The following is a 26,193-nucleotide window of genomic DNA, read 5'->3' as shown; positions in this document are numbered from 1 at the left end:
TTCTGGGAGTTCTCCAGGTAACTTCCAGGTGTGCAGTGAAGCTCCTGTCCATACTAGGGGGCACTGGTCACTCCCCATCTGGCTACTAGGGGGCACTGGTCACTCCCCATCTGGCTACTAGGGGGCACTGGTCACTCCCCATCTGGCTACTAGGGGGCACTGGTCACTCCCCATCTGGCTTTTGTGGTGAGATCAACTTCAGAGGTTGTGAGGCTCTTACTAATTTCACCAGCTTGGAGGAAGCTTCCAATGTTGCTCAAATCTTCCTGGAGGCCTTCAGTGCCCACTCTGTTGCTGTTAGACTGTTAAAGGCCACTTTTCAGAATCATTTCTTCTTTTTAAAAAATATTTTGTTTTAGTTGTAGTTGGGCATAATACCTTTATCTTATTTTTATGTGGTACTAAGGATTGAACCGAGGGCCTCATGTGTGCTAGGCGAGTGCTCTACCACAGAGCCACAACCCCAGCCCCAGAATCATTTCTATGTGAAATCATTTCTATATGCTTCCTGGGCTGCACAAGTAATACTTCTTTAGATTTTATTACCTATTACCTCAAGGTCTCTTTTTCCCCACCTCAAGTAGATATGCCTGTTGGTCTGGGCTGGAATAATAGAACAGAACTATGCTCAAAAACATCATCCCCAGCGTTATTAACACCAATTTGTGATATACTACCTCCCATCAGGGAGCCTCTCACCCTCTGGTACCTCCTAGGTATGTCCAAATCCTACAAGAACCCAACTTAGGAGACCTCCTCCACTACTGATTCATTATCTTATTTATCTGAAAATTCTGCCAGGTTGATGTGTCCTTCTACAGAAAGAACATTGGAGCTCAGGGAAGTTTTATCATTTGTAGAAGGTCACAGCTCAACAGTGGTGGGTTGTTGGGCAAAATGCACATTTTGACTTATGAGCACAGGCTCTGCTGAAGATGAACATGCAGAGACTATTTCCATGGAGGGACCTAGATTGTGTGCTTGAAAATACTTTCACTTGGGAACATCCTAATTTGTGATGTGATCCTGTGGAAGAGGCAGCAGTGCTGGCTGCCACTTTGCCAGTCACCACCTGGAGCTGACCCCTTGGTTATACCAGGCAGTCTCTGGCACCTCACCACTAGTCAAAGAGTGACATGGATAAGCCTTGTCTGGCTGGCAGTTGGGACACTGACCAGAGGATCTGATGTGTTAGAATGGAGTCACCTGAATGTAAACAAATCCCGTCTGCTAGAATCCCACCATGCTGTCAATAGGATTGGATAACACTGAGCCTTAAGTTCCAGTGCTGATTCTCTTTGGCTCTTTGGGCCAAGTCCTTTGCTCCATAAATGATCTCTCAATGGAGTTATGTATCCAAAATTCCAAGGGCAACAGTCTTACAAATAAATGGCAGTCTAGCAGAGAAGACCAGACCAATCCACAAAAATCAGTTAGTGAAAGAGATGGTTTCCTTGCACTAACATGATTAACTGATTAAGTTCAAAACAACAAAGAGTAAGGCAAGAATTGTTTCATTCCATAGATAATAACATGTTCTCTGACACTGCAGAACACAAACAGGAGAGGTCAGGGATGGGAGGCATCCCCTATGATTTGGGAGACTTCTCAGAAGATGGAAATCAGAGTGGGGCAGAGGTTGCCAACCCAGTGTTGTTAATACTGGCTTCATTTCCAGCTCTCCAATGAAATGGAACTTCGCTGTGCTGAGATGAAACAGAACTTTGAAAACAAGAACAAGTAAGTTTTCTGGCATGAGCCCTGCGTGCTAAAGGCCTAAGGTTTCTGCACTCTATAGAATTTCAGTTCCCTGGGACTTGAGGTGGTGCCAGGTGGAGACAGAGATGGGAGGCCAGTGAGACAAGTGAGGCATGAGTCTTTGGAGAGCAGGATGGCCCGATTTGAGACCACTAAAATGAAGCACAGAAAAACTATGCCTGCTCTTACATTTCACCATTCATTTTTTCATTTTGATTATAATTTTTCTTTTTGTTAGTTGTTAAAAAGAGTCATTTTGTCCTCTGAGACTACAGAAAACTTCTGTGAACAACTGTTCTCAGCATATTCTTCTCCTCCTCTTCCTCCTTTTTCCCCCCTTCTCTTATCTCTGCTCTTCCTGGCTGCTAGTTGGGGCCTGGGGAAAATAGCAAGAAGGGATAGGAGGAGAAATTGACAAATCAAGGGGAAATGAAAAGGAGGTGTGTTGTCTGTGGGTGTGAGGAGAACCCCAAAATCCCCTTCCGGGTTACTTGCTGAGTCCCAAAGCAGCCTCAACCATCCTGGTAGAGAGAGCACTCCTAGTTGAGTCACACATAGCCTTTTATTTATTAGCTACTTTTTAAGAGAAGTTTTAGGTTTTTCACAAAATCAAGGGGAAAGTACAAAATTCACATGTACCTCCTGTCAATCAACCTCGATCAAATACAACCCAAAGTGGAGTATACCAAAACACATAGTAATTGAACTATCAAACGTCAAAGACAAAGAAAAGCTTCTGAGAGCAGCAAGAGACAATAAACATATCATACACAAAGAAGTTCCAATCCAACTACTAGCAGATTTCTCAATAGAAACCCTGTAGGCCAGGAGAGAGTGGAATGGTTTATTTAAAAGCACTAACAAATAAAACTACTTAATCCAGCAAAGTTGTCTTTCAGAAATGATGAAGAAATAAAAAGTTAATAAAAAAATAAAAAGTAAATAAAAAAATAAAAAGTTAAGGAAATTCATTAGCATTAGGCCCTGCCTTACAGAAATTGCTAAAGGGAGTTCTTCAGAATGAAACAAGCTGCTAATTAATAACATAAAGCATACAAAAGCACAAAACTCAGTGGTATAGGTAATACAGAGCCACATTCAGAACACACTCAAACTTTAATGATGGTTTGTATGGAAATTGTATCCCTAGTGTAAGGATTAAGAAATGGAGAATATCATGTTAAGTGAAATTAGCCAAACTCAGAAACTCAAAGGTTGAATGTTTTCTCTCATATGGAGAAGCTAGAGTAAATGAGGGAAAGAGGGAGGGAAGGATAGGATAACATAAGGAACTAATCAAATACAAATTAATAGATGAACAAAGGAAATCTAGTAGAGTAGAGGAAGGAGAATGGAAGGGGGAAGGGAAAGGGGGATCATGAACTGAAATAGATTTCCATGCATGTGTGAGTTTTTCGAGATGAACCCAACTACTATGTGTAACCATAAAGCTCTAATAAAAAAAAAGGACAAAACTATTAATCACAACTATAGCTAAAATAAATTGTCAAGATACAAACATTGCAATAAATTGCAGTATAATAATAGTATGGGCCTTCAATACCGTTCTTTCAACAATGGATAGATAATCTAGACAGAAAATTAATAAGGAAACCTCAGATCAAAAGAACCTTAGATCAAATGGTTATGAAAGACACGTACAGACCATGCCAGCCAACAACAACAGAGCACATGCTCTTCTCAAGCCCACACAGAACATTCTCTAGGACAGAGCACATGTTAGGGTATCAAACAAGCTTTTGCAAATTTAAAAAGATTGAAATTATATCAAGTATCTTTTCCAGTCACAATGGTATGAAACTAGAAATCAATAACAGTGGAGAATTCACTAATATATGGAAATTAAACATGTCCCTGAATAACCAATAGGTCAATGAAGAAATTAAAAGAGAAATGTAAAACTATCTTGAGACAAGTGAAAAATGAAAATACAATATACCAAACTCATGTAATATAGAAAAAGCAGTTCTAAGAGGAAAGGTCATAGCAATAAAAGTCTACATCAGAAAAGAATAATAATTTCAAATAAAAACAACCTTAACATCACACCTCAAGGAACTGGAAATAGGAGAGCAAACTAAACCAAAGTTAACAGAAGGAAGGAAATAACAGTGATCACAGCAGAAGTAAGTGAGTTAGAGATTAGGAGAACAATACAGAAGATCAACAAAACTAAGAGTTGACTTTTGAAAAGATTAACAAAATTGAAAAAAAATTAACTTGACAAGAAAAAAGAGAAGACTAAATGAAATCAGAAATGAAAGAGGAGGCATTACGGCTAGTACCACATATATAAAGGATCATGAGACTACTGTGAATATTTATATGCCAACAAATTGGATACTCTACAAGAAATGAATAAACTCCTAGACATAGATTATTTAATCTACCAAAACTGAATCATGAAGAAACAGAAACATCTAAACAGACCAATAATAACTATGAAGATTGAATTAGTCATAAAAAGTCTCCCATCAAAACAAAGCCAAGAACCAAACTTCTTCATTGTTGAATCCTATCAAACTTTTAAAGAACTAATATCAATCCTCCTCAAACTCTTCCAAAAAAAAAAAAATTTAAGAGGAGGGAGTAGTTCCAAACTGTTTTTACAAGGTCAGTATTACCCTGGTATCCAAGACAGATGAGGACAAGAAAAGAAAATTAAGGTCAACATCCTTAATGAACATAGATGCAAAAATCTTCAACAAAATACTAGCAAACCAAATTCAACAACACATTTGGTTTGACATTTCTCAAAAGAAGATATACAAGTGACTGAGAAGAACATGGAGGGTCGGGGGGAACTCAATATCTTAAATCATCAGAAAAATGCAAATTAAAACAATGAGATATCACTCACCTGTCAAAAAGACTATTATCAAAAAGACAATGGATAACAAGTACAAGAATGTGGAGAAAGGAAAGCCTCTCACACTACCTGTGGGAATAATGCAAGTTGGGATAGCATTATGGAAAACAGTATGGAGGTTCCTCAAAAAATTAAAACTAGGACTACCATATGATCCAGCAATCCCACTACAGGATATCTACCCCGAAGATTTGAAATCTGTTTGTTTAAGGGTTGCCTGCACTCCCATGTTTGTTGTACTACTATGCACAATGGCCAAGTTATGAAATCAATCTAAGTGTCCATCAACAGATGAATGGATAGAGAAAATGTCATACACACACACACACACACACACCACCACCACCACCACCACCACCACACCACATGATAGAATGCTATTTAACCTTCAGAAAGAAAGAAATTTGTGACAACATGGATAGAATTGGAGGACATGATGCTAAGTGAAATAGGCCAGGCATAGAAAGATAGATACCACCTGTCTCACTTGTGTTTGGAATCTAAAATAATTGAACTCACAGAAAGCAGAAGGTAGAATGGTGTTACAGAGGCTGAGAGGTAGGGGAATGAGGACATGATGACCAGAGGATACAAAATCTCAGAGAAATTATGTTTATTAAAGATCCTTGTAGGGCATGGTTATTCATTAATAGTAGGGTGTTGTTCATTTTAAAATTGCCAAAAGAGTACATTTCAAATGTTCTCACCACAAAAAGATGTTAGGTATGTGAGAGGATGGGTATGTTGAGTATTTCAATTTAATTATTCTATGCCATAATTATAAATCATAACATCATTTGGCACCCCATAAATGTATGCAATTATGAATTATCAAATTATAATCTTAAAGAAGAAATCCTGATGGAGAGATGGCACATCTAGTTGAGTCATAATCTTTTGTGTGTATTTGGTTCTTTATTTGGTTATTGATATGCTTCATTTTTTAAGCAGTTTTAGCTTTACAGTAAAACTGGCAGAAGAGTAGAGAGTGCCCACTCTGTGTCACCACCATCACAGCTTTCCCCATTGCCAAGGCCCCTGCCAGAGTGGTACATTTGTCATAATTGATGAATCTACTTTGACACATCTTTCTCACCATCCAGAGTTCAGGGTTCACTTCATTGGAAAATCATGTAAAGACATGTATCCGCCATTACAGAGTCATGCTTGCCCATTCGTCCCTCCCTCCCCCCGCCCAAACCCCTGGCGACCACTAATCTTTTTACTGTCTCCACAGTTTGCCTTTTCCAGAATGTCATATCCTTAGAATCAGATTAACTTTTTTCACTTAGCAATATTCATTTAAGTTTCCTCTATCTTTTTTTATGGCTTGATAGTTCATATAGACTTCCATTTTAACATTTGTCTTAAACACTGCTAACATCTGCCTCCTGGAAGGGCTCTTGGGAAGAGCTTGGGGTCTGAAATTATCCTAGATGCTAATGTAGCTCAGTTTCCCAAGTGAGCTGTAAGAAAGACTGTGCTGACTATTCAGATACGATAGTCTGTGGTTGCTGCCAGCTCCATTCAGAACAGTGACTGTAGAAAACAGGAAATCTCTCAACCCTCTCTATATAGAAGCAGGGGAATGTTCCAGGAAGCAAGGGCTTCCCCCACTGTGGGTGACGGGTGGAGATCAGGTCAGGGTGGGACTCAGCTCTGTTCACTGATGATTGTGGTTTTCTGTATCCCGCAGGGAGCTCAGAAAGTCTCACAGAGCAGAGCTCAGTGAGTTAGAGAACAACTACAAAGAAGCGCTGAAGGCAGAGAAGGCAGCTGCCCGGGGAAAACTAGGTACTGTCAGGGATTGGGTGAAGGAACAAGGGCGGATAGTGTAGGTGTGGGGCCGGGGGCGCCCATGGCCACGGGTGGGTAGTGGCCAGGCACCAGAGGTTTCTTCCTGAAGCTAAGGGGGAGAGAGTGGCCAAGTTTGGGACTGAAAAGCAGAAAGACCATGTCTACCAAGGTCCTTCCTTTTCCTGGAAGATCTGAGGGAGTCCTTTCATCTTGAGTCAAAATGTCTACCATTGTGAGTTTGATGAGAATGTGAAAACACTTTTAAAAGTATATCCCTGGGGCTGTGGCAGAGCACTAGCCTAGCATGTATGAGGCACTGGGTTCGATTCTCAGCACCACATAAAAATAAACAAATAAAATAAACGCATTCTGTCCATCTACGACTACAAAAATATATTTAAAAAAAAAAAGAAAAAAGTGTATTCCTACATTCTACAAATATGATACTACTAAAATTTGGCAAGTTTCCTGACCTGTAAGATGATAGGGCTTCATCCAGTTCTCCTCGACACACTGCCATCGTATGGCCTTATGAAGCAGAAGGGTTATAATGGCCATCTGACCTCACTGTTTACTCTGCCCTTGGGAAGAGTAAAATGTGTAGCGTCCCGAATTCTGGGTTCACAGACTAATCCGCACAGAGGGAAGAAGTAATGCTGCAGCCTTCTTCCTTTCTTTTTCCCTAATTTTTTAAAAGATGGTATCTTATTTATACTTTGCAGAATTTTCCAGTTTTCTAAAGAGAACATGTATTGTTTTCAAAGTCATGGTAAACTAGGACATGTTACCTAAAAGAGAAGTGATGGTTTTGTTCCCCTTTTCCCCACAGATGTAGCTCAACGGATTCTGTTAAAGACTTTGTTAACAAGAAACTTATTTGTCAACAAATAATTTGTCCCCGGAAACCCCAGTTCCACAGGTGCAGGGTGGGGCCCAAGCATTTGAGTGTTGAAGGTTCTAGGGGAATTTCTGGGGCACATAAAGGCTTCACGGCTGGCGGGAGGTGTTGAGGGTAGGAGTCGGGCTCCAGAGCTCACATTTGAGTTTAAAATGTGCTGTCAGAGGAGTGATGATGACCCTGTTGTTTTCCTTTGTCCAGAGGAGATGGAAAAGGAGTACAAGTATTTGAAGAATATGTTTCATATGTATCAGGTGAGAAAGAGCTCCTTGGTGGCTTATGAGAGTGAGAGAACCAAGTCTTATTCCTGGTCAGCAACATTGAGATGAATCCAGAGCTCTTGCCCAGAAAACCATGTCCTGAGACTCCCGCATCCTTGAACCTAAGTGGCACTCACTGCACCCAGGAAGAAGTGTGAACCCAATGGTTCCATGCCTGACAAGTCAGCCTCCTAGACTGTAAAGAGGCCTATCATCAAATATGTTTGTGGTTATACAAGTAGAAGCTGTTCCCTTTGAAGAAAAATGGAAGTAAACAACAACAGAACAAAGAAGTGTTCCTACCCAAAGGCAACCTCTGTAAAAATCTGTATCCATAAATGTATTAAATCTGTGTACAGTTTTTACCCTCTTTTCATCAGGCAGAAACTTTTTGCTCTTTTTTTAATGACTAGATATTATCCTAGTGATAGCATCTATCTCACAATTTCCCAAATATTGACCGTTGGGAGTTTTTTCCAGTTGCTTGCTGAACAAAAAAATATCACTTTGAACATCTTTGATTGTGGCAGTGCTGAGTCAAAAGGGATGAATATTTTTAAGGCCTTTAATAGATTTGCCCAAATTGTAATCTAAAAAGGCTCTGTCACACTGCACCACACAAACTGAGCATGGAACGCTGTAGCCATCCCAGAGCATAACCTATTCATTTAATTGGCTAATTTGATGAAAGACCAGAGTTAGAGTACAAGGTCTCTGGAGATGGGGAGTGACCAGGGGAAGGCAGACTCAAGCCTCCTCCCTATTTAATTGCTATCTATGGGAGGGGTTTCCTGGGATCTAGACTTTATTGCAAATACTTAAGAAGTACCAGGCAAACCAGGATAGGTGGTCACCCTATCAAAGATGAAATACCAGCACCACCTCTGAAATTCTATGTGCTACTGACAGTTTCAGTTTTGAGTTTATATCCAAAACCTGACCAGATTTATGACCAGATGAGCTGTTCCAGGTTCCTAAATTTACTCTGTGCTTGCTTCAATCTGGGTCTCTCCAGGTCACATGAACTCCATGGCCACCACATTAACCACTAGCATGAAAATGAGGAGAGAGAAACCATCAGCATGGTCCCAACAACTCCACAAAGCACTGAGGCCTTGATCAATGTGGATCCTCATGCTTTCCTTTCTGGGATCTTACTAGCAGCAGTCAGACCCTGGGTCTTCCACTTTGGGGGTTCCAAGATTTCCTCAAAACAAACTGGGACTTCTGCAAAACATCACTTTTTTTTCTAAGTCCTCAAATTAACTCCAGTCATTTCCCTTCTTTCTTCATGTGCTACTGAAGAGGGATTTATGATTCAGCAGGAGCTGACATGTGATTCTCCCACCTTGGAGATCCTACCTGTTTTCAGTGGAAGCCCAGTTCCAGCAGGGCAAAAGTTGCTTGTGCATGCCTGGTTTTCCCTTGACCTTTAGGGTTCCACGACTCTGTGGGATGAGGATGGAATTTACTTTCCATACGTCATCCACGGAGGGGCCTGTCAGTGAGGGAAGCTGCGCAGGGCTTGGGCAGTGTGCACTGACAGCCTCTCCAGGTCTCCCTTCTCAGGGCTCTTTTCCTCCTGGTGCCTTTGTGCCTCCACAGGACAGCATTTATGATGAAATAGAAGAAAAGTGGTTAAAGCGGAAAGCAGAATGGGAGAAGGAGGAGAAGCTGGAGCGGGAAAAGATCCTGTTGCAACAGAGTGAGTAGGACAGAACTGTTGGGCTTTGGGAAGACAAGTACAGTAAAAACTGCCTGAGGCTTGGCCTTGACTTGAGGGATCTTGGGTTCACCAAGGGTGAGGGCCACATGCCAGATTCCTGAACGGCAGTACTAGAGTCATCAAGAAAACAAAATGACCAGGTGTGGTGGCACACACTGTGATCCCAGCAACCCAGGAGGCTGAGGAAGGAGGATGACAAGTCTAAGTTTGAAGCCGGCCTGAACAATTTAGTGAGACCCTATCTCAAAATAAAATAAAAAGGGTTGAGTATGCAGCTCAGTGATAGTTACTTGCCTAGAATGTGTTTAAACCCCAGCACCACAAAACAAACAACAAACAAACAAAATTACCCAAGTCATGAGAAGGGCAAGGTCTTTTTGAAGTTTAGACACCTGAATTAAGGGACCTAAACTTGTACCTTCCAAAACTCACTGGTTCCAAGTTTGCCTATCATGGGCTTGAACAAGTGTTGTGACCTCTAATAGGAATGTAGACTCTGTATCTGAATACAGGTGACCCCAAAGCTCCAGGAATTCTTGAATTAGAACTTGAAATATTCATTTTGGGGGAGGGAGTAGAGGAAATAGCACAATTCATCATAGCAAGAATCTCTGTATCCCCATGTCCCCGCAAAGGGAGCCATGTTTGATTGGTATTTTGAATACGTCCAACATATAACCTAGAGCTTGGCTCCATAGTTGCACTTCCCACCCCCACCGAGCTTCTTCATTAACGGAAGAATGTTGAGAGGGATTGGTGAAGACTACTTCCCAGGCCTTCAGGAATATTTGAGGGAGGAGTGGGCCGTCTACAAACCTATTCCTCTTATCTTACATTTATTTGGTTTAAACCAAATTACTCATTTAAAGGCAAAGACTTCCTTGGACCATTCACATGCTGGTGGGGACTCTGGACCTCTATGGGGAAGCATGAAGACACTAAAGTTGAGGCTGGGGCTGCAATGTGGAGCTGCTCCTGTCTGAGCCAAGGTTACCTCCAGACTTCTAGATATGCGTACAACACACAGCTAAGTTTTGAAAGACTAGAATTTAGCTGCTCATCATGCACCTTATTCCAGGGTTTCTCTGTAAGTTTAGGGAACCCTCTAGCCAAATTGCCACACAGAAGGAATTTGTATTTGCCCCTTCCCCTCCTTCCATCTATTTAGTACTAGGGTTCTTCTGGCAGGTTTCTCTGCCCAGGAAAACAATATAAGCCAACCTCTGTCCCAGGGCTTTAGCACAAAATGAATGATATTGCTGGAAAAATCAGGTAAGCTAAGAGCTTTAAGACAAGAATATTCAAGAAAGCACAGTGGTTTTTTCAGCAGAGGAAATGGATAAAATAATAAGTAACACATCCAAAATAAACCACACATATAAGAACCACAGATGGTGACAGTAAATCTCACATGGCTCATGTGATTGAGGACAACCACCATGATTACCTCACACTGGGGTATTTCCAGGTTGGAGTTGGAACACCAGACTAAAAGAACAGGGATTTGACCTAGTCTGAATTTGCTTGTATTTTCAAATATTCTGGGTTTCTCTCTGTGCTTATTTTTCCATACTTACACATAGATGTGCTTTTTCTCTCACCTCTGCAGAACATAAAATGACAAAAAAGTTCGAGTTAGAGTCAGAAGAAGAAAAGAGGAAACTAACTGCATCCTACAGTGCTTCCATTGAGAACCTCATTAGTGAGAAGGAGGTAGGTCAGGGGAGTACTTGGCGGTTGCATGAGTGGTCCGGGTGCAGCAGCCATGCCTTCATAATCAGGTGATCTTTTTGTCTGGATGGGCAATCCTCCTCCTTGCCTAGCTTTCCTGGAAATATATGCAAGTAGGTTGATAGGCTTGCTTTCCTTTAGTTAGTCTTGCCACAAGGTTGTTGAAGTGAAAATTGTAAGTAATGAGAAATAACTGAACGCTAAATATACAGAAACCGAAATTCCCAATTTTACCAAAATACCATCCCTGAATGTCCTTCTCATTCCTGATGGAAGAGAAAAGGCACTGCTGCAAACCAAACAAATTTGGTCCCACAGGACTCTTAACAAATAGAGTAGCTACGTGATGGAGGGAGTTAAGAGTTGACTACTTCTGCTAGCCAAACTTTACTACTGATAAAACCTTACTACTGAGACCAGGTAATAATGAAAGAAGATCTCAGTCCAAATTTTACCATACTTGCAGACATTTACTAAGCCAACATGCATCAGAAAGCAGCCCCGACATTTCATGCCCCCAGATCTCTGAACTTCTGGGTACACAGAAGGTTTCCCAATGGCAGGTATGATGCATCACAGAGGCAGAACTCTGCGCCTCTTATTGTCTGCAACAGGCAATCAGAGCACCTGCTTAGCAGGATCAGGACTGTAAGCTCATGGCCCACAAGGAGACAGGAAGCAAACCTTGGATCAGCTAGCTTTCCTTTATTCTGCAGCAAAGTCCATGGATAGAGCATGGGAAGGCCCATTTTCTGGGTATGGAGCTGGCCCCCAGTTTACAGAAGGAGTCTGGGTTTTTATAGTTTCATTGGCGCCTGTGGATGTGCAGTTTGGAAAGTCAGGGGCTAGTTGTACAGATTAGAACTTTAACTTAGGAAGGTAGTTGTAAAAAGGTTGAAACTTATTATCTGGGGAGATAGAAGTCCAGATCCCAAGGGATGAATACTCAAATCTTGCCCATTGCGTTTCTTTCTCTGGGATCCATTGTTTCTCAGAGTTTCAATATTTGTTGTGCCTCCCTTTAGGGCTAATTTGCAATGGGGGAAAGTCAAAATCCGGGGCCCAGCATTTCAGTATTTGCCTCTTTTGGTAGAGATGCTGGAGATGAACCTGGTAGTGGATGGAAGTTTGCTTTATCCCCTCAGGGCCCATCATTATTGGGAAAGGGTGCACTGGGAGAGGTTTAATGTTTGGCCAATTTCCCCTCCCTCCTGCCAAGCACACTGTCCCTCTATTTTTCTTCGGGAACTGTATTGTAGGAATATCATTTTCTATAACCCTTCAAGGACCAACTGGGATCAAGTCCTAGGCACCTCCTTAAGGGTACAGACTACAGACTTTGTTATATTCTTGTACCATTTTTGTGCAAAATGTTTTTACAATATTTAGGATATTTTGCATATTTCATTTTTGCATCCATTTCTAACCATTATACTGATCCAAAATCCACTAATTTCATCAATAAAAGTCCATTTCTGGTAGTCACTATTATCATTAGGCAAAACAATAATGGGGTCAGGCTCTGTAGCGCATATAGTTGAGGTCTGGAGGGTTCTATCATCTGAATAAGAAGTAGCCATTCCTTTTGTGGAGAGAGATTTGATCTGCACATATTCTTTCTTCCTTCTTCCTATTATTTCTGTAGTGATGCTGACTATAAATGGATCTCTCTCTCTCTCTCTCATTGAGATATAATTTATACTTAGCAAAACACACAGACCTAGGTATGCAATTTAATGAGTTTTGATATGTGTGTATACTTCTATAACCAACACGCAATTTAAGATCAGGAGCATTTCACCACTCAGAAAATGCTCTTGTGTTCCTTTCCAGTTAAGTCCCATCTCCCCCAAACCTGTCCTTACATAATTACTCTTTTGATTTCTACCACAATAGATCAGTTTTGCTAGTTTTTAAACTTCATATAAATGGAATCATGGAGTTACGCTCTCTTGAGCATAGTCTCTTCTCCCTCAATAAAATATCTGTGAAATTTATCTCTTTGCTTTTCATACCCATAATTTCTTCCTTTTTTTAATTGCACAAGAGTATCTTTTTGTAGAAATATTCCAAATTGTGTTTATTATTTTCTGCTTTTTGAGATTTGGGTTGTATCTATTTATTGGCTTTTATAAATAAGGTTTCTATAAACATTCTCATATAAGCATTTTTGGAGACAATTGCTCTTATTTCTCTTGGGTATATACCTAGAAGTACTGTTACTAGGCTCTAGGATTAATTTTATAAGAAATTGATAAACTATTTTCCAAAGTAGTATATGATTTTACTTTTGAATCTCAAATATGCAAATTCTGGTTGCTCTATATCCTCAACAATTAGTATCACCAATCTTTTAATTTTGATCATTCCAGTGGGATAAAGTGGTATTTTATTATGGTTTTAGTTTCCCTGGTTACTAATTATGTTGAATGATTTTTCATATGTTTATTATAGCATTCATATATTTTCTTTTGTGAAAATTTTAGGTCTTTGCCATTGGGTAAAATTAGCATTATCTTTTTATTATTGATATATAGGAGTACTTTATATATTGCAGTTACAAATTCTTCATCAGTCTACATGTTGCATATATTGATTTCCAGATTGTCACTTGCCTTTTTATTTTGTTAATGTTATCTTTTAATGTGTAGACATTTTTAGTTTTGATGAAAGGCAAATTGTCAGTCTTTTTCTGTTAAATTACCAGTCATACAAACAAGAAAATATGCCCACAAATGAAGAGAAAAATCACTTAATACCTAAGAGATCCAGAAGTGACAAAAATGAATATTCCCCAGAATGTGTCTATTCTAGATCCAAATTTAATTTTCAGTGAAGAAAACCACAAGGCAATTTTGTGCCTTCTCTTCAGATGTCTTCACAAAGTGACCTAATGTGACTTGGGAAAAAAAAAAAAAAAAGTCACACCATAGACTGGAAGCTGATATTTACAATAGGTAGGTCTGACTAAAAATGTGTTTCCTCTGTGGAACTTAAAAAACTTTTGTGGTTCAAGTTTGCCACTTCTCTATGAAATCTTTGCCTATTACGATGCCACAAAGATATTCTAATGTTTTAGAAACTTCATAATTTTAGCTTTTATGATTCTGTGATCCATTTTGAACAATTTGTGTATGTAGAGTGAGGTAGAGACTGAGGGTCACTTTTTTACATAGGAATATTCAGTTGTTTCAGCACTGAATATCCCTGGGGCTGGAGATGTGGCAGTGGTAGAGCGCTTTGCCTGGCACGGGTGAGGTCCTGGGTTTGACCCTCAGCACCACATATAAGTAAATAAATAAAATAAAAAATACATCGATAACTAAAAAAATATTAAAACAAGCAAACAAAAAAAAAACATTCTTTTTCACATTGAGTTGCCTTGAGGTCTTTGGGGATCAGGGTCAGACTCTCCATTTCTGTTCATTTGACTACTTGTCTTCATTTAGGCCTGCAAACATAATATAGTCTTATCTACTATAGCTTAATACCAAATAGTAAAAATCATCTAACTTTAGTATGTTTTTCAAGATTATTTTGTTTTTTTTCCATCCTTTGCATTTTCATATACATTTTAGAACTAGCTTGCCAATATAGAATTCACTTTTCAAGAAAACCTGTGGGCATTTGAACTAGGAATGCATTGAAAAATAAAGATTGATCTGTGCAGAAATTAATTCTTAATAGTGTTAAATCTGTATACCAACTTAAAAGTTTTTGGTGAAAATCTAATTTATTTTAATATTTGTCAATGTGATAACATCGAATTCAAGGTTTTCATGAGTTAACTTCAAAATGTCATATCATTTGTTTATAATGTGTGTATCATTATATTGATATGTAAGCTTTAGTAAATATTACATTCCTGAGTCCTCTATTGGCGTTCTTAATTCTCCAAAAGAATATAGAAAGGCAATAAAATTATTTTTAGGAGCTCTTGAAACAACATGAAAGTGACACCCTACAAATACAGGAGCTGAGGAAGACCAAAGAGGTAAGTTCTTCTATTTGTTTCTGTGGAATTGATGTCTGGCAAATCCATCAGCAAAATGATACACTCTCAATAAAAAGGAATCTATGATAATTTTTCCAAAACCAATGGAAGATCTAAAGGTAAGTTTGCTAGATGAAATAAGTCAAAAAGTAGTCCAAAATTGTCTGTAAAACAGAAACACCCGAGCCCTTTTTAAAGCCAGATTTGAGCACATATATCAACAATATATTCTGCGAGGTCATCAATGTTGAATAAGTTCTATTCCTAGCAAAACTTAAGGACCTTGAATCATGAACAGCTATGTTCTTTCCCTTGGAGCTCAGAAGAGTACAGAACTTCCTTCACCTGTGGATCTCTGGCTCCAAGCTCTGGGTGTACCTCAGATATGACAACTTCCTCGAGGGACTCTCCACTTTGTGGAGACATCTGAATAGAAGCAGTTCAAACCCCAAGTGCCCTGTGGTTCTTTTTTCTCTGAGAATTTAATTTGGATCTAGAATGGACATGTTGAGAAAAGATTCACTTTCATCATTTCTGTTGCTATTAATTGATTTTTCTCCTCATTTGTGGTCATATTTTCTTGTTGGCTTGCCTGGTAGTTTTTTATGGGGTGCCAGCCATTGTGAAAGTTGCCTCGTCGGGCACTGAATATTTTTATATTTCTTTAAATATTCTTGAACTATGTTCTGGGACACAGTTAAGTTATTTGGAAACAGTTTGACTCTCCCACATCCAATGCATCAGCATCGGCCTCAGCATGCTTTTAAGCCTTGCTAATCTGAACTGAAGCAGTCTAGTGCTACCCACCCCTGAGGTAACACCTTTGCAAATGCCCTCCCAGTGCCCTCTTCGACAATGGCTTCTTCTACTCTGGTTGGTGCTACTGTGAACTCCTCCAGGCCTGTGTTGGCCCAGGGATTGTCCCACCTGCTCTTTTCTTTCCCCAGCTTCATCTCCTTGTATTTCTTCCCTCCATCATTTCACCCCAGCAGCACTGAACTGCTTGCTGTCTCTTAAAAGGTCAGGATGCTCCTACCTGGAGGTCTTTGCTCTCTTCCAGTTCTCTCTTCCTGAAAAGCTCTTCTCAGAAATCCACATGTCTCACAGATCTTTACTCAAATGCCACCTTTTCAGGAACCACTCTATCTGAAGCCTCAGTTCCCTGCCCCAGTACTTCCTGTGACAAATACCAGCAATGCCTCCCCTGGCCCAAGGTGAGGCCACTTCCTCCCTGAGCCACTCACCTCAGGGGTTTCATAGGTGTCCAGTTCTTCCTTTACCCCACTGGTCACTTCTCCATCCTCTTTCAAGGTCCTCTTCCTCCTCCACCTAATTTCCAAGTCCTGGAAGTTTCAAGGCTGGGCCCTGGTTCTGTCTCTTTTCTTTGTCTCCCCTTCTCCTTTGAGAGTTAGTTATTCACACAGATGTAAATGCCATTTCTGTGCTGTAGGCCAGGATTGACTCCTCCAGCCCAGCCCTCCTCTGAGCTCCAGGCTGCATAACCAGCTGCCTATATGACGTTTCTACATAGGTGACGCTGGATACCTCAAACCTAACACGTCCAACTCCACACTTCAGATTTTCCTCCCAGGATTTGAGCTCCCAAATTGTCAAGCTCCCAGTTGTTCGAACTAGACTCAAAGTCACTAATTTCTTCTACTCTCCCTCATCCATGCCTCACCATCAGCCATCCCTCCATAGAGGACTCCATATACATCTGCTTTTCTGCAGCTCTGCCACCCCTCCCTCAGTCCATTATTTCTCACCTGAGCTACTGTAAACTATCCTCCTTACTGTCCTTGTTTTCCACCCTGTCCCCTCCAACCCATGCTCTACAGAACAGTGAGATCAATGCAAAGAATGAGACCAATATAAACACTCCTCTGTCTAAAACCTTTCAAACACCTGCTTCCCCATTATTCTCAGGTTATTTTGGCTCCCAGGTGTGACCTGGCTCCTCTGCATCTCCTCACCTTGACTCACTCTTCTGCTTGTGGTCTCTATTCCAACCTCACTAATGTTCCTTAAGGATTGCTACACTTTTTGCCTTCTAAGGACTTTTGCACAGGTTCCTAATTGTTCTTCCATAGTAGTTTGTTCATTTAATCAATAGTCTATTTCTTGGAACAGTTGTAGGTCTATAGAAAAATTAGGGCAAAAGAGTTTCTTTTAGGCTACCCCTTAGAGTTTTACCTATTATCAACATCTTGCACTAGGATGATATTTATTAGTTTCAATTTACCAGCTGCTCCTGATGCATTATTATTAACTGAAGTCCATAGTTCACATTGGAGTTCATTCCTTGTGCCATACAGTCTGTGGGTTTTGCCTAATATGCCAAGTCATGTATCTATAATTACCGTGTCATACAAAATAGTTTCACTGCCCTAAAAACACCCTCTGCCCCACCTATTCATTCCTCCCTTCCCCTTCCAACCTCTAGAAACCACTAATCTTTTTATAGTCCCTGGAGACTTGCCTTTTCCAGAGTGTCCTATAGTGGGAATCAGTAGTAGGCCGTTATCAAAGACTGTTCAGTGAATGAATGGTGGATGGCCATGGAAACCATCTGTTTGAGCTCTGATGAGAACTAGCTCTGCAGCAGTGAGCTAGCTCCTCAGCAGAGGCTGAAGGGGAGGATATACAGTCTGGCAAGACAGCAAGTAGGCAGAATTTACAGGGCCTGGTGACTGGTCAGTGGTGAGTAGCTAAGGTAACTACTCTGCACTGTAGTCTAGGTGCTGTGGGGAAGAGAGTAAACAGGTAACACGGGCTTGATGTGCTGAAGCAGTTTCTTCTTGTGCAGATCATGGAGGAAGAGTTGCATGCACAAGCTGCTGTACTAGAGTCACTTAATGCACAACTCTACCAAACCCAGATGGAATTCCAGAAAGAGGTGAGTCCTGGCTGGAAGGAGGATGGGGCTGGGAGAGCAACCCAGGTGTCTGTGCTATTGGGCCACATGGCTCCACCCTAGTGAAGACAGCTTTTAAATTTTGTCTTCCAGAAAGCTACCTGGGGAAATCTTGAGAAAACGTTCCAGACCAAGTTTGCTGAAACTGAAGAAAAGTACAAGCACACCGTACAGATCCTGAGAGAGGAAAACGTGCTTCTAAGGTGTGGATGCTGTTGGCTGAGCTATCTTCAGGAGTGGGAGGGCATTTGAGTGAGGAATAGGTTTAGAAGAGAAAGCAGGTACTGCTTACTGATGTCAAGGCGGAAGGGAGGTTATGTCACTGAGCCTGGACACAGTTACCGGCAGAGGCCAGAGAGTTCTTATAGAATGTGTCTGGACTTTTCTCTCTTACTTGTCTGTTATGCAAAACAACACAGGAAGTATATCTGTGAGTTTCTGAGTTTTTTCTGTTCTATGACCAAGGGTTGTTTTTCAAGTCTCTCTTCCCTGAGACACTCAGTGGTTTTTGCGTTAGTGGTTTACCATAGACACAGCTGCTTCTGGTTCCTGTGGAAATCAATTTCAGAACAGAAATTATGCTGTTACCTGAAGATACATCTTAAATTGCTCAAATTTTAGTCAAACTTTACTGAAGGGAAGATATTTGTTGCATTTATTTGTTGCATTGAGTCAGTAGAAAAATTCCTCATTTGGCAATTTGGTCACCCAAATATCACATTTCACTAAATTCAAAACCACTGCAAGTGATGAGCGACTGCTCCATCAGGAAGGAATCAAACCACATTTCTGCCCCAGCCACACCCCCATGTCCTGTACCCATTTCTATCCTTCAAGTCTATAGTGATACATCCTTCTTTTTTACAGGCAAAAAACGATTGCCAAGAATGAAGAAGAAATTTATGAAGGAACCTTGCCCTCTTCAACTACTTATGAGTATGATTATGATATTGAAGACGACGACAAATGAAAGAATCATAAACAAAAGTTGTTCTCCCTGGCCAAATATGGTAGGAGCACCATCCCAAAAGCCTGTGGAATGCCTGGTGGGTGGGGTGGGATTCTTGAGAAAATGCACATGATGAGTTGAGTTCTTAAGTTGTTCTGACTATATTTTTGTCTTTTCACAACTTCCTTCTTTCTGAGTGGAAATGTTTAAATTCTCATCTCAATTGCAGAACTTATCATCAACTCTTCATTAAAAGTAGATGTTCTCTATTCCTGGCGCTGATCTTTCTCAGGGCTTTGTACTATTTTCTCTTCTGCATTTGCATATTTTATTAGAAAGAGACTGATTTGAAGGCACCCTTCCTATTGATGTTGACTATATGTTGGGCTACATCTTTTGTCCCCCTGTCTACCTAGCAAGACAGATAACTCACTGATTTGACTTCAAAACTTTTTTCTCTCATACATGTGCCTGCACTCCCCCACTTTCCAACCATGTTCCTGAACCTATGACCTAGGAAGAGTATCTGAGGATTCTTGCTGCCTTCTCCAAACCATCGCCAGAATTCAAATGCCCACAGGGCAGGCAACATAACCAGTATAAAGGGCTGTGATGTGTCTGGACTAAGGAAAAACAGTCACACAAGCACAGTGATAAATGGCCATTAACAGTGGCCCCCTGGAGAAGCCTGGGTGGGTATGGGGAGACGGAGAGAGGACTGGGGAAGGCAAAGCCACACCTGGCTGGAGGGAGGTTCTTCTCAGATCCCTGAGAGTACTGCTGCACAGTTGCCTGGGTTGATGATGTCAGACATTCTGAATTTTCAAAAACAGATATTCTGGGTTTTATGCGATATCTCCTGGTTTTCAAATGTTGACAGTAAATGTTAAAAACATAGCCTGTAGGAGACTCAAGTGACACAGTCTATGACCTGAATGTTTCCCATTTGTGGCACACCAATGGCAACAAACAAACAAAAAACACTAACAAAATAATCTCTGAGGAGCAGTAAGATAAAATTACATTTTATTTTTTTAAAAATGTTTTTTAAAAAGTTTAAAAATACTCTTAAAGTTTAAAGATATGAAATAAATCATTCACAGAAAGAAAAAAATGAATGCAAGTGTATGAAAGGTGTAAATGAATGATTAGGAAGAACAGCTGATGAAGAGGTGTGTGTAAGAAAAACAGGATTCTCAGGAGGCAGAGGCAGAGAATCATAAGCCTGAGGCCAGCCTGAGCAATGTAGTGAGACTTAGTCTCAAAAGAAAAGAAAAGAAAAAAAAAAAAAAAAAAAAAAAAGCTGAGGCTGCAGCTCAATAACAGAATAGAAGGGAGATGCCAGGAAGGGAGTTTGGGCACAGATAATAAAGAAGCTGTAAAACAACTTGATTTTTTTTTAAGTTTTTAAAGAATATTTCCAAATTTATACATTTTGAAAGTAGTGTGAAATATAACTTGATTAATGTAGTTTTTACTTTTATGTAGTACTTTTTCATCTTATTAAAAATACAGTTAGGGACTGGAGTTGTGGCTCAGTGGTGGAGTGCTTGCCTGGCATGTGCGAGGCCCTGGGTTCAATACTCAGCACCATATACCAGTAAATAAAATTTAAAATTTTTTAAAAAATTCAGTTAATTCTCTGACATGTGGAGGCTGATTCACAATGAGGGATGGCTAGGGAAGAATAGAATTACTTTAGGTGGAGGGGAGTGAAGGGAGGGGAAGGAGTTTAGGGGGAGGAGGACAGTAGAATGAATCAGACATTATTACCCAATGTACATACATAACTACGTGACTGGTGGGATTCTACATCACGTTTAATCAGAAGAATGAGAAATTATACTCCATTATATATGATGTATCAAAGTGCATTCTACTGTCATGTATAACTAATTAAAACAAATTAAAAATTTTTTAAAATATGGTTAAAATTATACCATAATAATAAATGTCTAAGAGTGGTTGATATTGCAAAGTCAGAGATTTGAGCTTGAATTCATAGAAGAATTAAATTGTTCTTGATTCAAATATATAGGGTGGGATGAATTGATTATAGTGACACTTTGTAGGGAAAAAGAGATAATATTTGTATATTTAAAAGTAATATTAGGGAAAAAATGTACTGATTTCCCAATTCCCTTCCTGCCATCAAAAAAAGTGCAAAACAAGTAATAGCTTACAACTTAATAAAATGTTATTAGAACAAATAAAAAATACTTAATAAATAAAGAATAGTGTTACACACAGAGGCAACAGCATCAATCAAGAGGAAAGAAGAGTTTTTTCCTTAATGTAAATGTGGGCTGGGGCATCTGCTTCCCCATGTTCTTCCTGTCATCCTTATTGCTCACTTCATAGTTCACTTCAGTCAGGATGGTGAGAATATCATCGCCTCTGAAAAACAGAGCATAACGTGTGACAATCCACAGGGGGAGAAAACCGACAACCCATCTCCTCTGCTGTGCTGAGGGAGAGACCTATAGTTCCTTGTCTCAAAACATCAGGCTTTGGAAACCATAATCTGCTAAACCAAGACCTACCACAGCTTTGCAGGTAGATGAGTTGTGTCAGAGCTTGATAATTTCACCTTTGGCTCATTTGGGATCTCTACTGACCATCAGAAACCTCAGGGCCAGTATGAGATTTGGTTTCTTTCCCTTTCAATCTGTGTGTATCTCACTGCTCTGTGAACTGTGTCACTCAACCCTCAAAGCACCTCAATGTCCCCCAAGTGCCCTCTACCCACAGTCAGCATTGCTTCTGCAGATTCTTCTACAATACAATGAAACATCTCCTACAGCCCTCTCCACCCCTCCGTCATCAGACTCTTAGCAGTTTTGTCGGGCAACCTCTTCATCTATCTCTGTAGTGAACACCAGAACCTTGCGGGACTCATGGTTTAAGTGCCAAAATGAAAACATCACATTAGTATTGTGGTTCACTCTTTATATGCCATGGGAGATTCTCACTTTTCATACACTGAAAGCATAATGAGAAATAGGTCTAGAAGGAATGTGTTAGAAGGATCCTTCACCGTTCATCTGTCAGCTTTGTGCACGTGGGTGAGTTATGACATTTGAAATCAAAACTAAATGAAGCCTGTGATACAATAAACAAGGGACGGCTATCTTCCCACATCTTGCAGCTTCAAAGCAGGCCAAGTGAGTGGAGACATAAGGGGCTCCTACTCCTTGCTACTTATCTCCCACAATGCCTCAAGAAGATTTGAGGTTGGGTAGCCATTACAGGACTTTTGACAGAGTTGGAGAATGTTAAACATTGATGTGCTCACTGCCTTCTTGACAGACTTCCAAAACTAGCTGAGTTGGCTCAATCGTGATTTTTCCTAAAGTCAGAGGGGTGGACTACATTACTACCATCCTTCTGAGCTCTGAAATACTGTGGTTGTCCTTTGAGATGTTGAATAAAGGAAACGCCTCAATAAGTATCTCTCTCATTTCACAGCTGACCTGGGAAGTAGGACTCTGTGGTCCACAAGGAGACATTTTAGAGGTGAATGGAAATAACTCCTCTTGATGATTCTACGATTAGTATTACCCTAACCATAAAACTCTTTCTAAGAGGCTCTAACTATGCATATATAGTAGTGGTGATGGGGAAGGGAAGCAGGTAGTGTAGCTCCCAGGAGAGCTGGATAGGCAAACCTTACCGGGGACACCTTTCTCTCAGCCTCTGGCAAAGTGATTGTATATACCAGGTTCCCTCCTGGGGGTTTCGATAGGAAACACAGTTGTTCACAGTGGCCATCCCCAACAGAAAGTCAGCTTCATCTGGGATATAACTCTTTTGAAATGATAAGTCCATCTCTAAGTAGGCTTCCTTTTGCTCTGAGTCAGTTTCAACAGGTACGCCTTTCTGGTAGTTATCCCCTTGACAAGCCTGAATAAAAAAGACTTTAGGTTTCCCAGCAAGGGAAGGGCACTTTGAACCAGTGAAATAAGAGGTCAGATCATAGATGGAGACCTTCTGTCCATCAGTGCCATAGACTATGCCCTCATCTCCATGGGAGAGGATACAGCAGATGAAGCAGTCTTTATTATTGTGGTCCATGCTTTGGTAGGACTTCAGAACTTCACAGATTTCCTTTGCTGTGGAATCTTTGTGAGGTACTACTTCAAAATGAAGCTTCGTAAAGGTCTTGCTCAAAGCCTCTGAAAAGTGAAAGAAGAAAAGTCATATTACACCACAGTAATTTCCTGCCATACAGCCCAGAGTGAAAAAGAATGGTGTGTGTGGGGGCAGAGGGTGTCATATTGATAGATAAGAATTTGATCTAAACTTAAAGAATGAGACCTATATTAGTATATGGATTCTATACACTTTTAATATTTATTGCCACCAGCAGAGAACATTTCCAAACCATGAGGCAAATGAGGAAAGGGTGAGTGCTATTTTGGGCCTGTTGCCTATTCTGAACTGGAAAAGTTAATTTTGGTAATCTATGGGTAAGCTATGGGTAAGCTATTATTTTGGCTTACTATCAAATCAATTTAAGAGATGATTTTATTTCTTATTTAATATAAAAAGGGAAATAATTTTTGAATAAAATGCCCATATTTATTTTATGCCAAACACTCAAAATTAGTTACACTTATCAAAAGAGAAAATATGAACAAAATAGAACTGAAAGATCTATTACAAAAACAGTTATCCTCTCTCTATCCTTCTCTATTACCCAGTCATAGTCCATGAAGGCAACCACTTTAAGGTTTTAAATACTGTTTTTTTTAAATATTAGTTTCCATATTGTAATGAATTTGAATTCACTATTTATTCATTTATACATTTTAGACTTTTATGTGAGTTATAGAAAGTGAGCACATAGTGCTCTTATACAATTTTTGAATAATTTTAGGTATAATTCATAATAATACTTATATTACTAGGACAATGTAAAAATCAAGTTCTTTAATTATATTTCCTTGTTAAGATTTTTGTCTTTCCCAGAGTTAATAATTGCATTACTTTTTAAATTTGCTTTGTTTCCCATATGGCTAACATTATTATTATTTTTTTCAAATGCACTAACAGATCTGGTTGCTCTTTCAACATTTGCAGGCTGCTTGTCTGATTCATTTTTATTTTTCTGGAGAATGTTCCATGTTGAGCACTACATCCTTCTTCTCTAATCCTAACTGACTGCTCCTTAGGTTTAATAAATTTCTCTTCTCCTGTGATATCTTTAGGTCTTTTCCATAATAGATTCTTTTTTTCCTGAACCTATGACTTCTTCTTTATTGATTTACTGGCATGTTTTGATGGAGTATATCCACTCCTGCATAAGGAATAAATTTTGGGGGCCCTTACATGAGTCCTTACTTCGACTTTCATACTTTTTTGTAGTTTAATCAGATACAGAATGCTCTTTCCACAGCATTTTTCCTCAGAATTCTGAAAGTATTTCTTGTAGCTTTCAGTGTTGCTATTAAGAAGTCCACTGACATTTTGATTCCTGACACTTTACATATTTGATTTATCTTTTTCTCTCTATAAGTTTCTAGGATGAAATATGCTTTGGTATGAATCTTTCTCAATTCATTAGGCCCTTTTAGTCTGCCAGCTGTTAACCTAATTCCTGAACATTTCCATTTCCCCCATTTTCTCTGTTCTTTCCTTCTGGAACTTTAATTATTAGAGACTGAACATTCCTAACTGGCCCTCAGCTTCAGATTTTCTTGTCCTTTTGTTCCTATTTGCCATTTTATTTTTTACCTTTTTGTCCTATTTTCTGAGACTTTTATCTTCTGCACTATTGATTTTTTAAAAAATTTCTGTGCTCATATGTTGAATTTTTAGTGATTCTTGTTTTGTTTCTTTTTCATAACATCTTGTTCTTTTATGAACATTTTATTATCACTATTAAATATAGTTTTTAAGGATTTCCTTTTTTCCTAGCATTATCTTTAATTCATATTTCATTTCATTTTTATTATCTGCATGGCTTGTTTTATATTATAGGTGTTCTCTATATGCCTGATGAAACTTGGCTGTCCTTTAGTCAACTAAATGCTCCGTGTTTTTGGCCATGGTTTGTTCACTGGTGGACTTCATAGCAGAGTGATTGATTAGGAAACTTGTCATTCCATTAGGAGACCCCCAGATGTCCTGATCTATAGATATTTTATCTAGGGCTTTCAGCTTTTCCAAAAGAGAATTTATATCTGCTGCCAATGTTCTTGGAACCAAGATGGGTTTGAAATCTGACTCCATACCACCAGTAGGTTGAATTTCCTTTAATCTCTCTTTCTTCCATACTTCACTGCTTTCTTTGCTGAGCCCAGTATCACCAGATCTAGAGACTCTCTGGTTCATTTTTATGAGAGAATAAACTTCCTTTTCCTTATGATGGTAGAATAGGAAGAGTTGTTGGTTCTGTGAGATGGAACTGGGGCATCACTTACATATGTCTCATATAGACTTTCAAAATATCTTCCTGTTTTCAGCTCATTGCCTCACCTATGTTTGTACTTCCAATTCCTGATTTTTTTTTTCCAGAGTTCTGTGGGGTAAATGGGTTTGCCTCCTTTCTTTGATTTCCTTTATAATCACTTAGGTTGTAGCTTTCTCTGCTCTATTAAATCTACTACCTCTCCTCCTCTATTTCATCTCCCAAACTTGTTTTAAATCTTTTATTAGCTATTGCTTGCATTCCTGTTCTCTTAGTCCTTATTGGAGTACACCTTTTTTTTTCTAATTCCTCTTCTAGTATTTTGTTCCTGTTGCGCATCAGAGGTAAACATAAAACATGCCAAGAGACACTGTAGCATTAGGAATAGAGAAAAATGACTTTGCAATGCAATGAATCCTCATTGGTTTTGAAGAACTTTGACAAGGCTAATATAGTGACTTGATTCTGTGGAAAATTCTGATTCCTTTTGGAAAGTGGTGTGGTGATGATGAAAATGACAGCAAAGATGTTCACGGGGCACTTTGCCAGAACAGAAGGGACAGCTCAGGAGAAATGAGACAGGCAGTTGCATCTCCTATTTTCACTTATTCAACACAGAATGTAATAAGCAAAGGAAGAGAAAAAATAGGACTTGTGAATTCAAATACCTATCACAGACCAGGTTCCATGGGCCAGATAGAAGAAAAATGAACTTCCAGAAACAGAATCAAATGAAATTTAATAGAAAAAACTAATATTCAATGAATAGAAATCAGAGACCTAAAACATTTTTCAATACCAAATGTATAATGATAACTGATGTAATCAATGACCCTAAATTCTATGACTTTTTAAAACCTTAGC

At 39.5% G+C, this 26,193-nt stretch overlaps 2 protein-coding genes across 9 annotated transcripts in view; one reads left to right on the top strand and one right to left on the bottom strand.

Annotated features, from left to right (window-relative positions):
- Window positions 1–26,193, top strand: part of Flacc1 (flagellum associated containing coiled-coil domains 1) — a 40,810-nt gene that overhangs the window by 11,137 nt on the left and 3,480 nt on the right. The window contains exons 7-16 of one of the 5 annotated variants that reach the window (XM_047545999.1): window positions 1,679–1,740; window positions 6,345–6,442; window positions 7,545–7,597; window positions 9,209–9,308; window positions 10,939–11,042; window positions 14,992–15,054; window positions 17,861–17,950; window positions 18,062–18,171; window positions 18,836–18,978; window positions 19,435–20,620. In XM_047545999.1, coding sequence (XP_047401955.1) covers window positions 1,679–1,740; window positions 6,345–6,442; window positions 7,545–7,597; window positions 9,209–9,308; window positions 10,939–11,042; window positions 14,992–15,054; window positions 17,861–17,950; window positions 18,062–18,171; window positions 18,836–18,938 — 783 coding nt within the window. In that variant the 3' untranslated portion in view covers window positions 18,939–18,978; window positions 19,435–20,620. Of the gene's footprint in view, window positions 1–1,678; window positions 1,741–6,344; window positions 6,443–7,544; window positions 7,598–9,208; window positions 9,309–10,938; window positions 11,043–14,991; window positions 15,055–17,860; window positions 17,951–18,061; window positions 18,172–18,835; window positions 19,401–19,434; window positions 20,621–26,193 lie in introns of those variants that run through there. The other 4 variants (XM_047546001.1, XM_047546003.1, XM_047546002.1 and 1 more) reach the window with 4 other exon arrangements.
- Casp8 (caspase 8) overlaps window positions 19,915–26,193 on the bottom strand; it is a 39,857-nt gene continuing 33,578 nt past the window's right edge. For all 4 annotated transcript variants that reach the window (XM_047545994.1, XM_047545995.1, XM_047545996.1 and 1 more), the window contains 2 exons: window positions 22,591–23,092; window positions 19,915–21,314 (listed from right to left, as the gene is read on the bottom strand). In XM_047545994.1, the coding sequence (XP_047401950.1) occupies window positions 21,179–21,314; window positions 22,591–23,092 (638 nt within the window). In that variant the 3' untranslated portion in view covers window positions 19,915–21,178. The remainder of the gene's footprint in view (window positions 21,315–22,590; window positions 23,093–26,193) is intronic.

This window comes from Sciurus carolinensis, chromosome 3, assembly GCF_902686445.1.
Source record: "Sciurus carolinensis chromosome 3, mSciCar1.2, whole genome shotgun sequence".
In the NCBI taxonomy this organism is placed as follows: domain Eukaryota; kingdom Metazoa; phylum Chordata; class Mammalia; order Rodentia; family Sciuridae; genus Sciurus; species Sciurus carolinensis.
Note: the sequence above shows the minus strand (reverse complement) of the source record. Positions and strands in the feature narration are given on the sequence as shown.